This window comes from Hippoglossus stenolepis, chromosome 20 (assembly GCF_022539355.2).
Source record: "Hippoglossus stenolepis isolate QCI-W04-F060 chromosome 20, HSTE1.2, whole genome shotgun sequence".
NCBI lineage: Eukaryota > Metazoa > Chordata > Actinopteri > Pleuronectiformes > Pleuronectidae > Hippoglossus > Hippoglossus stenolepis.
In genome coordinates, this window is record NC_061502.1 from 7,991,571 (window position 1) to 8,003,507 (window position 11,937).

Genomic DNA, 11,937 nt, shown 5'->3' on the forward strand with positions numbered 1-11,937 from the left:
CATTGTTTGGAAAGGTTCTTTATAAATGAGGTTTATTATTAGTTATTGAGATTATTTGAAAGCTTAAATCTTCGTCAAATCCGAATAGGATCCTGTAGTTTGAATGAAAAGTTAATTTGTTGAGAATCTTTGTTGCTTTTTCATCCCTGTTCTCTCTCTTCCCTTCATTTCCTGTGACCTCTCTGTTGTCTTTGAGTATCAGATCAGATCGGAGTATGAATATAGATCAGCTTCATTTTGACACCTAGTCCCCCTCTACTGGACACTTGGGGATATAAGTCATGACACAGCGTCCTCAGCAAATCATAAACGAGTACAGATTCTCACCTACAGAGCGTCAGCAAAGCCTTTCTACTGTGACATATGTCGTCAGAGGGTTATTAAAAATAGATAAGGGAGCACTGCTGCAGCCAATCACGTCTAAGAATAGCTGCAGTCTTTTGTCGACTTTTGACATGTCGCTGCAGAAAAAGACAGGTTGTGTTAATAATGGATGTGTGGCAGTGTTGAGCTCTGTGTGTATATAAGTGTGTGTTTGCATACGTGTGTTTAAAATGGGAAGACACTGAATATGAACTGGAGAGTGAGAGAATTAGAGACTCAGCTTGCCTGTCATAACTCCAGCAGTGTGTGTGTGTGTATGTGTGTGTGTGTCTCCCCCTGCCGCCCCCTCAAGCCTCTTAATTAGAGTGAGTCATTGAGACGATCTCCCCTGGGTGCTGTGCTAGAGAGCGGATCTTTTCATCTGTCTAACAACACGGGGACGGGGGAACAAAGAGGCTCGAGTGACATCAGCCAAACACAAGTGCACAAACAGACAAGAGAGGGATACACACACTTGACACACACATAGACTAAACGCCTCAATGTTACCAGCTTGCCAAAATACAACCGTGGCCTGAGCTGCATGGAAGGTAACATTACCCCACCACTATCACACACACTTTGCGTGAATAGCAGCTTCCAGGTGCATGCATGGGTGGGTGAATGAGAGATGGTGGTTGTGTTGTTTCCTATTTTCACTCTCCCACAATGCAACAAATTTAACTTGTGCTCCAGTTGATGACATAAGACACTTTAACACCTTGTAAAGCAAAGATCAGAATGTGACTCGCTCTCTAAGCATGTGTGCCTACACCCTCTAGTGGCAAGGAGTTCAGAGCCTGACATTTGATTGAGTCATTGAAAGAAACAATTTATAAATTGAGATTGATTTTGGATGTTGGAAAACAAATGTCACCACAAAGTTACAATTCTGGAGCTTTCGATCATAATTCTTCACAGCAGGTTGAATTTCATTCCTGACCACGAAAAAGCGGTTGCCTGCTAATTTTTTGAGCCACAGTTCAATTTAAAATCTACATGTGGGATGCTCAGTCTAACTCAGGGATACATTAGGATGAGCTCGCTGCAGTATGTGCGAGTGCGTTGCATTAGGCCACACAGCCTACAGACAAACACGACCTTTTGAAACATTAACCAGAGCCGCTCGCTGCGCTGCTGCTGCTGCTGCTGCTGCTGCTGCTGCTGCTCCCTCTGCCTCTGCCGGGAGGTGTGGATTACAAGAAGATGACAGATGATACAGTGGCTGGGTGGAGGAGGGGAGAAACGCAGGTGAGGAGAGAGAGGGATGTGATGGAGGGTGAGGAAGAGGATGAGGAGGGAAAGTAGCTGAAGGCGAGAGATGGTCAGCGGGGAGTGGGTCTGCCAGTGCCTCTGTGTCTGCTACAGCCGGTTCCTCTTCTTCAGCATGTCATGTAGGTAGTAAAGCTCTGTGTGCCTGTGTTTGAACCTCTGTGTGACAACTCTCATTCAAAGTGTGTGTGTGTGTGTGTGTGTTTGTTGTGTGTGTGTGTACCTGGTACAGTTGCAGTGTCCATTCCTACAAGTGTGTGACTCACTGATCGGAGAGTTTCTTGGCCATCGGCTGCTATTATTGTTAAACTGTTACTCAAAAGTTACACGACAATCATAATATAAATGAAGCCAACTTCATCTTTTTTTGCTGCTTATAACACAAGTTAAAGCACTGTACTTTTCTACATGCGTATAAAATGAAAAGTATTATTTAAGGTGCTATTAATGCATTATATAAACAGCTATTTTTAAACGTACTGAACTTGTTTTTCGAACTTTTTGATTGATTGATTTGATCTTTATGAAAATGTTCAGATCTGGCATTAACAGGTCCTGAGTGATCCCAAATGCTTTTTCAGTGCATCCTGAGATCCAATCCCAACTTTTGAAGGTCTGACAGGATAAAGTTTACATCTACATATTTTAAGTTTTTAAAAAGCAAAGCTAGATGATGCCTCTCCTCTTGCTGTCAGCTACTCCACAATTTGTAATGCTACCTCTAGTTTTGTAAAAGGGAAACTGTAGAGTCAAAACATATTCTGCTGTAGATATAATTGCTTCCTCTTCTTACTGTTACTCACTCTTTTTCCACAGATGATGTCTACTTTCCACGTTTTCTTGACATTTTATGGATTAAATTAATTAACTCAGACCGTGCCCTTTGTAAAAGACGTCAAAAATCTATTGTTCTAAACCAAAAAGATATATACAGTTAAAAAATCTGACTTTGGTCAATTAGAGTATAATGACAAAAATGACCAACATGCAATATACTTTATATAGGCCCTGTGGTTTTGTATATAGTCCGCTAAATAGATGCCAGAACCAATATATATGGACATAACTGTTACAAATGTAATATGTAAAAAAAATATTTTAGGTTTTACAAATGTGTAGAGTTCAATAGTTAAAACTGCCATTAAAAAAATGCTAACATCTCCTTTGAATCAAATGAGTCTGTAAAGTATAAAATATAATACAGTAAAGGCATTGACATAAAATGAGGAAGAAAAGGCAGATCCAGTAGATGGCAGTAATGCACCTTGACGTTGGTTCCCACCCGCCAAAAAAAATGAACAGAAGAAGAAGAAGAAGAAGAAGAAGAAGAAGAAGAACATTGACATAAAGAAAAAATACAAAGTAGATGGCTGTAATGCAACTTCATGTCGGTTGTCACCTGCAAATAAACTGAACAAAGAAGAAAAAGAAGAGATTGACATAAAAGTTGACCTGAGCACTGAGCACAGAAGAAGAAGAACACAATTAGATGGTGGAAATGCACCTTGACGTTGGTTGTCACCCGCCAATAAACCAAATGAAGAAGAAGACATTGACATAAAAACCTTATGCAGTTTCATTTGTACACTTTTCATTTGTAAATTCGTATTAGTTCGAAATTAGACCCCAAAAGCAATAATTTGATGGGTCCCTCATAATCATCATTATTATTTACAGCTTTTTGTGTGTGTGTGTGTGTGTGTGTGTGTGTGTGTGTGTGTGTGTGTGTGTGTGTGTGTGTGTGTGTGTGTGTGTGTGTGTGTGTGTGTGTGTGTGTGTGTGGTATCTGATAGTAGGCATGAGTAAGATCTTTTGTAGTCCTGTGTTATTTTGGGATACCTGTTACTTGATATCAATGGCAACCATTAGCACCATTGGCTGAGAGTCACTTCCATTGGAGATGTGAGCAGTGGAGCGAATCACCAGTGAGTATTGACCCTGAAAAGGGCCCGACTGTGTCGAGCTGTAAAACTGTAATGTACGGGACAAGTTTCATTAGACGGGACGGTTACAGTCTCTTTGGAGGACACAAGAGTTTTTGTGTTTTTAACCTCTACAACAATCCTCATTAGCACGTAGGAGCAAAGATATCATAAATCAACAAAATAAAAGTCTTTTCACTGCGTCTCTGTTCCTGTAACTTCTGTAACTACTCCTGGAAAGGTTTAAGACTTCAAGATATTTATCAATTACCGAAACAGACCGATGCCAAGACACAAGTGTAAATTCTGAACCCTCTTTGTGAAGTCGTTCTCCGGAGGAACAATGAAGATTAGTATTGTCCCAGAGGAGTTCAGTGATGTGAAAACTGATGATCCACTCCCATTTGATTGTTCTCCCTGAGCTTGATGTCCTCTCGTCCTCATCTTGTCGTGTCTTAAATTAATTACGCTCCCTATCTGGCTCTGCATCTGCGAGGCCTCACTCGTGGTATTAAACGGATTACATCGCAAAAGCCTTGTAGCTCGTGTAACATCATAAACAAGAGGAGGGGGGATGCTGGAGAGAGTCACAGATCCTTGATTTTGAGGGTCCTCTTCTGTGATTAACATCGATTAAGTGACTTCAGGTCATTTAACACAAAATAGTCCTCGTTGATTTTGATGAGAGCAGGAGGGACAATGCAGTATTTTCAAAAAGGGACAAGTGTGTGTTTGCGCTCAATTTGACATTTAGCTGAATTAAATATGTCAAAAGACACCGATACCCAGACAACGGTGCGTGTGCACGTGTGTGTGACGGGTATAGTCTTCTCAGACAATATTGAGAATCAAATGGAGCATCATGTATCCCTAATAGAGCATTGTGGGTAACAGAAGAGCAGTGTGACGGCAGGGCTTAGCACCGCAGTCTTGTGCTGCGACACCGGATCATGTTCTTCTTGCCCATGACATTAAAAGCAGACAAATTAATTTATGTTCATTTACCTAGAGTGAGGGCTTAATGTGCTGTTCATTCCACATTACTGAAGAAAGAGGACTTCATCATCAACTGCTGTTTAATTCCCTGTCATTGGGGCGTTAATTGTCTTGACTGGCACAAATTTTAATTAACGTTATAAAGCTCATGATGGATTGTTGCGGTCCGCTTCACTTTTTTCCTGTTCTTACTCTGTTTTCACTCTTCACTCTTGTTCTTCTTTAGGTCCAGCTGTCCAGCGCCAAGTCCAGAATGGGCCGACTTCAGATGAGATGGAAGTTCAGAGAGCGAGGTAAAACACATCCACTGAGAACTCATAGGGCAAACTTGTTAGCTAACAGCTGCGAATTTAAACACATCTAATATGTATATGGACCATACACTGCACACGAAGATGGACGACGCGTTTTCAATTCTTCCCACTATCTAAAAGATGAAGCCCAAATATCCTAAATACGATGATGATACATTTACTTGACCAATCGTGAGCCAGTCTCAGCTGTCAATCATGAAAAACTAAACGTTTTACCCAGTTTTGCAGAAAAATTAACACTTGAACAAACATCAGTTGGACTTCCTAAAACATTAGGAGCCAACTTTGTGGAAAATTGATTTGTCTTTTACTTTGACTTTTTAGTTTATTCCATGTCCCAGAAACTAACATGGAGGAGGTGGGGTTTATCACCTATACTGCAGTAAGCCACCAGGTGACGATCGAGACGCATTGGCTTCACTTTTGCAGAGCTGTCATGTCGTCCATCTTTACATTCAGTCTATGATATGGACCAACATTGGCATCCACGCTTTTGTCCACCTGGAGACTTCAAGTTAACGAACAACCCAACAACTGCGATTGAAAAGTTGCTAAACTCTGATTGGACAGAATTCTGTGACTTTACCATTATCCAAATGAGCCCTGTTCATTTTTAACCACAGACAAATGCACAAAGACAGAAATCTATTGTCTGAAATCACCAAAATTCACTGTGGTGGCAAAACATTACTGGGTTTTCATGTGGGACCCCAACACCCACAACAAGAGGTGGTCCAGACTAAAGGTTTTTAGGAGTGGAGTCCTGGAGGCGACAAAAGCACCGGTGCACATCCAGGGTGACACTGCAAAGACTGACTTTTTAAAGGAGATAAATGATCCTCTTCTATATTTAGAGCTGTGACATTTACTGTCTGCTCCCAAAAATGTTTACTGCTGAGGTTTCTCTTATTTCAGCTCAGGTATCTGTGGACATTTTACTGACCTATCTCCAAACCAGTGGATGAACTGTCAGTGACCTGAACAGCATGTGTTAGGGTGGTTAGGATTAGGGTTGACGGTCCACTCCCATGTGTCTAGCAACCTGTCCCACAGAGAGAGGGTATTGACTTCTATTCCTATTCTCTTTCATCCCTCTCCTCCCCTTTAATATGCCATCACAGCACTAACTCAGACAGTGAGCTTAAAAAAAAAACGCTCAAACACAAGAAGGCTCTTTTTATTCTGAATTGTAGCGGCAGATTGTAGAATCCAAAAATAATGGATAATGGAGTAGTATTAAAAATGCTGCTCGAGGCAGTTTCCATGGTTTACTAAGCAAGCGTGCATTTGTTCCACTGTGGCTACTGTTCTTCTTTTCCCCTTCAGAGACACACTCAGACACAACTAGGTCTTTGTTGCCGATTTTAAACCTGTTTCATCTCTGCCTATTGGTTCATCCAAATGCCAAATGCCAGGGCTTAAGAGAACAAATATAATGGGAGTTACAGCTCTATCTGATCCCATGTCTGCTAAACTGTACCTCGGGCACAAAGGATTACAGTTGTGATTGTGAGGGGAGATTGTGTGCTTATGTGTGTGGGTTTGGATGTGTGTGTGTGTGTGTGTGTGTGTGTGTGTGTGTGTGTGTGTGTGTGTGTGTGTGTGTGTCAGCAGATGCAAATTAATTTGACTGAGCTCTCTCCAGTGGTAGCGAGGAGGTATTACTCAGCAGCAGCACTCCCGCTGGGTGCACCGCTGTCACGCCGACCAGGTTGCTGTCTCAGCACTCCAACACACAGCTGGAAAATTCCACTTCCTCTCCATGAGCTGTCTCTCTCTCTCTCCCTCTCTCTCTCTCTCTCTCTCTCTCTCTCTCTCTCTCTCTCTCTCTCTCTCTCTCTCTCTCTCTCCCTCTCTCTCCTGAGTGGTGACATACATATGGCTCTGGCATCAAACACAGGGATGAGAGGTTCTACGGCAGCGGTGAGGTGGAGGCAGATGAAGAAGGGAGCGGGTTTGGATAGACGAGAGGAAAGACGTTTTACTTGGAGCTGTAACGTTGAAATGGAAACTGCGCAGCGATGTCAAAACATCATCCGAAATGTGTAGACTAGTCACTGACTTCAAGTCATGTTGAGTCTACAAACTGCTCAAATCAAAGTTGCCTGCAGCAACGTGACAGAAACAGAGAAAATCATCCCACATTTTCCACAAAATGATGAGACCTTGGAAAATAAAGTTGCCTTAAAAAACAACTTAGTTTAGTTGCAACTCCAAGACAAGGACGTATCATAGTTATCCATTTCTCTGTCTAATCTATCTATCTATCTATCTATCTATCTATCTATCTATCTATCTATCTATCTATCTATCTATCTATCTATCTATCTATCTATCTATCTGTCTGTCTGTCTGTTTGTCTGTCACTCCGTCGATCCGTCTATCTATAGCTGGTGCACAACTGGTCGGATGATTTCTAGATTTGAAATCTTTTTAATCACAATGCTTTGGGCATGCTGACGTTTAAAGTATCCCAGTGTGGTTTGAAGGCAGGAGGACTTTTCTCTGGTCGCCAGTGCGAGAGTGTCGGCTGAACTGTTCCTTTAGGCCGATAAAAATGACAGAATCACAGATAAGACGTGACGTTTGTTATGTTAAGGGACCGACTGTGTGTTTCCTTCCCGTCCCTGTAGGCAGATGATGGAGCAGCAGCAGCAGATGCAGGCGCACTTGGAGCGGGAGCGACGGACCTCCAACTCAGGTACTCGCATAAGTCAACGGGCATTTATATAGTGAAGTAATTGTTTACAGTAAAATATATTTTATGTGTGGAGTGCAGGTACAGTACATACAAATTGCTTTGTTTTTGTCACACTCTCCCTCCAGGTTCTCCTTTCCAAGGCCACCCTGCTGTTCTCTCTGTGGCCCCACCAGTAGTACCTCCCCCAATGAACATGGGCGGCCCTCCTCCCCCTCCGCCACCGCCGGGACCTCCACCACCCTCAGCGGGGGCACCCCAGCCTCCTCTCCCACCGCCACTACCCATGGGCGTTGGGAGTTACGGGGATGAGTCGCCTGGGCAGACGGGACTCGCCGCGATGATCGCTGGAGCCAAACTGCGCCGCGTTCAAAGAGTGAGATGCTGATTTATCCTTGTGTCTTTTGATGACTCCGATTATTAGTGTTTTATTTCTACCAAACATGACTGACATGTGTACTACCTCTCCTCTAGCCTCCTCAGCCTGAGGACAGCTCCTCAAGCGCCAAAAACGATGCCAACAGAACGAGTGGAGGCAGCGGAGGACTGATGGAGGAGATGAACGCTCTGTTGGCACGAAGGTCAGAGTAATGCATTGAGAAAACAACAAAATCGATATCCTGAAGGCATATTGGACAATAATTGCTCACTTAACTGTTTAATCAATGTGTGGTTCAGCATCTATTAGTGATTATTATTATTGCACCAATTAAAACTATTGACAATCCTGTATTCAGCCTCGTTCTCACTTGAGGTTTCTTCTTCCCCCAGAAGGAAAGCGGCCTCAGAGAAGCCGGAGGACAGCCAAAACGTGAGTGAATGACTGAGAACAGTGAGGATTTGTGATTCACGCTGCTTGTGCTCGCTGTCTGATTTACCGCGGTAATTAGGATGATGACTGAGTTTGGGATTGTGATAATGTCGCTAGATGAGGGTGATAATGATGCCACTGCCACTTTGGCTGTATCTTAATTTATGTTATTTGCATAGGGATTAAAAACATAGATGCACAGGCTTAGTCAAAGTGAGATGAGGAAAAAGTGACTGAGGAATCAGATAAAAGAAGAGTGCTGTTTTGTGCAAGTGGGAAAAATAAATGCTAAATATCATGTGTCAAATTTTATTGTCATATGTGCAGTAAAATGAGCATTGCATCATACTATGAAATTCTTACTTTGTCAGTCCTCCGTTGACACAAGATTAAACACAAAAATAAGATTAAAAGAGTTAAAAGTTGCGATCATAATCCACGATCAGCTGCCACCACGATCCATGATGTGCCGCGTTCCTGGATCTGAAATGATGAAGCACAAAGACTCTAGGGAAGTATTGATGAGACATTAATGGGATGAAGAGGAAGAGGAGGAGAAGCTTTGTGTGTAATACAAATTAACCTTATTAAGAAATGACAGTGTCCATAATGAGGATGAGGTTGTGATGTTTATTGACACCTGTGTCTTTCTTCAGGATGATCCAAATTGTCCGTCACCCAGCACCCGGGGGGGACAGAACGCCACAGGTGAGGAAAACAAAAGCCATGAAGTGTTTTGTGTAATCTAATGCAAGTGGTTTGAGCATCTTCAGAGCAAGTCCGACATATTCAAAAATTGCAGACAGTCACACGTCAAAGTGGAAGAAAATATATTTTACATGCTGAACAGCAGGCAGCCTTAATTGGATTGTTCTGCTCTGTATCGGTGCATTAAGAGGGATGATGATGTAATTATTAGTGAGAGTAAATTGTTCCATGTGCCACACGTTGCTAAACAAGTCAATTAGGCTTCCACATTACATGCATCTAGACGCCAATGTCTCTATCAAGAGCAGAGTCAGAAATGCAAACCACCCCTGATTTAAATACGAGTGCACGTACTCTACACATGCTTCACTTCGTTCCACCCTAATGTCTAATCTGTCTATGTGAGGTTCTACTGTTTGTAAGTCCCTGCTGGTTATGACATCTAATTGTCCTGCTCCTTTAACGTCTAGATGGTGCAAAAAAGCCGTGGGACCGAGCCAACTCTGCAGACAGGTCCATGGTCTCAAGGTGAGAGCTGGAAGTGTTGGATACGTCTGTGAAGCACAGCAGCAGCAGCAGCAGTGAATCTAACAGAGAGTCATTTTTGTATTATTATGCAGGGTACGGCCCGTGGGGAGTGGCAGTGACACAGACGCAGACCTCGATAGAATGAAACAGGTAAAAAAAACACTTAGCCAGAAAATTTTATTAACTCTCATGAAGTTTGGGTGTTTTTAACAGTGTTGCCTTTGCTCTCCATAAATCGATTCCCAAGAAATGATTTCGATTTGAAAAACCTTTTTTGCTTTAAACATTTGCTCTCTGTGTACATGGATTTCTATTGTAAGCAGAAATATGAGATGTACCATAAACAAGTCATTTGTTCTTGCTTCACCAGGAAATCTTGGAAGAGGTGTTCCGTGAATTGCACAAAGTAAAGGAGGAAATCATCGATGGTACGTTTCACTATGTCTTTAGCAGACAGAAACAGGGTTAATCAATCAAAATGAAGGAATATTTTCTTTCTGGAAATCTACCCAGTGGGATGGTGGGAGTTTGGTAGTTATGTAGAGATGTGACCACTGGGTTGCACTAGAATCCAAGAAAACTGAATGCTGTAATTTCATGAAAACCTTTAACACATCGGCCTGCAGCAACGCATGGCTACAGACACAATGTATCAACTATCACAGATATGAACAATATAAATAACTTTGTTAGATTCATTAAATAATTCCATATTGTTATATTTATGAGAATTAAATTCTTTATGACATTGTTGACCTGTGTGCTAAAGAAGGGTCATGTGCATTGTTCAGTTTATAATACATCTATTTCTAAAGCTGTTTCATGTTCTCTACATTATCTCTAACTTGTCACATCAGCACTAGAACCTGAACAGTCAAACTAAACTTGTTCCTATGTTTTTTCTCTTTCCAGCCATTAGACATGAACTCAGTCGAATTAGTACGACATAATGTCTTAGAGCTGCTCCCCGACATGAACCACCTTTTCGAACCCTTGCCCCTGCAACAGCTGCTGTGGCCCTGAGGAGGAGGAGGAGGAGAAGAAGTCAGGGACGAAGGCCCAAACTGTGACATCCACTCACCCTGTTCAGCTGTGGTGTTGAAGCAATGCAGCGACGTTGATCTAACACCTCAGGCGTGTCTGTGTAACATTTGGTTTGTGTGTTTGAAGACAAAGATGTGAATGGGGCACACTCTCGCACTGATTCCTCTGATTTATAAACATTTTCTGTCCGTCTGTCCGCCCAGTTCGCCCCTCTGTCCTCGGCCCAAAGGAAATATAATAAAATGTATATGATTTTATTTGTCTTCTGTTTGTTTTTCACAGGTTTGTTTTGATCTTTTTTTTATTATTACTATCATTTTCATTATTATTGCTATCATTTATATGATTGTCTATGTCATGTTAATATGAGTAGTAGTAGTGTAGTGAGTACAATGGTAACAATGAGGAAATGATAATGAGAATATGATAGTAACAATAATGTTGATAATTATCATTGCACATCATTTTACGTCATCCTTTTGTATTTTATATTGGTTCTTTTCATTTGGTTTTTGTTTTAAATACACTTGCGATCACATCCAAAAAATGTATTTCTTATCATTATTCCCAGAACATTTAAAAAAATGTTTTTTATCCTTTTGGCCAGCACAGCTATGTATGGCAGAAAAAAACAGGCTCAGACCTGAAACCAAGGGTGGGATAAACTTCTTTGGATATTGCAATCGTATAAAAAATGAAATAATACACCAGAGTATTTGTGATCATGTTGTTAATAAAATGTTTATTGGCTGCAAGGATATGGTGAAGTATTGTTCATTTTATTCTCTCCTTTTATGACAAAGTGCTTCCTGGTTTGACGACAACAAAAAAGACGAGTTTAAAGTGAATTTAAATAAAACTGTGAACAATGTCTCGGATAAATGAGGCCATCTCAGTCCTTTTGTGTTGTCTGGGTGCTATTTTGAATCCTGTCTGACTCCAATTTTTATTTTCACTTTTTTCGTTTTTAACACAAAAAGCAGTTCTTGTTGAATATGAGCCATAAATTACAGCCGGTGTCGCACAGAGAAGTGTGAAACATCTGAGCTGTTTCTGTGAAACCTTATTGTGCTATTAAAGTGTGGCACACAGTGGAGGAGGCTGTTGAACTAAATTTGCATGCAAGTATTACTTTACATTACATTTCATTTAGCTGACACTTTTATCCAAAGCGACTTACAGTAAGTGCATTCAACCATGAGGGTACAAACCCAGGACAGCAAGCAGCAATATATATATATATATATAAACACACACAATTGCAATGGTTATTTGACATCA

The 11,937-nt window shown here is 41.4% G+C and overlaps 1 protein-coding gene across 4 annotated transcripts in view; it reads left to right on the forward strand.

Annotated features, from left to right (window-relative positions):
* Positions 1-11,414, forward strand: part of evlb (Enah/Vasp-like b) — a 44,618-nt gene extending 33,204 nt beyond the window's left edge. For 3 of the 4 annotated variants that reach the window (XM_035143317.2, XM_035143318.2, XM_035143315.2), the window contains exons 4-13: positions 4,780-4,846; positions 7,501-7,568; positions 7,694-7,941; positions 8,040-8,146; positions 8,337-8,376; positions 9,033-9,084; positions 9,555-9,612; positions 9,705-9,762; positions 9,983-10,040; positions 10,525-11,414. In XM_035143317.2, the coding sequence (XP_034999208.1) occupies positions 4,780-4,846; positions 7,501-7,568; positions 7,694-7,941; positions 8,040-8,146; positions 8,337-8,376; positions 9,033-9,084; positions 9,555-9,612; positions 9,705-9,762; positions 9,983-10,040; positions 10,525-10,562 (794 nt within the window). In that variant the 3' untranslated portion in view covers positions 10,563-11,414. The remainder of the gene's footprint in view (positions 1-4,779; positions 4,847-7,500; positions 7,569-7,693; positions 7,942-8,039; positions 8,147-8,336; positions 8,377-9,032; positions 9,085-9,554; positions 9,613-9,704; positions 9,763-9,982; positions 10,041-10,524) is intronic. The other variant, XM_035143316.2, reaches the window with a different exon arrangement.
* Positions 11,415-11,937: the final 523 nt, after the last annotated feature.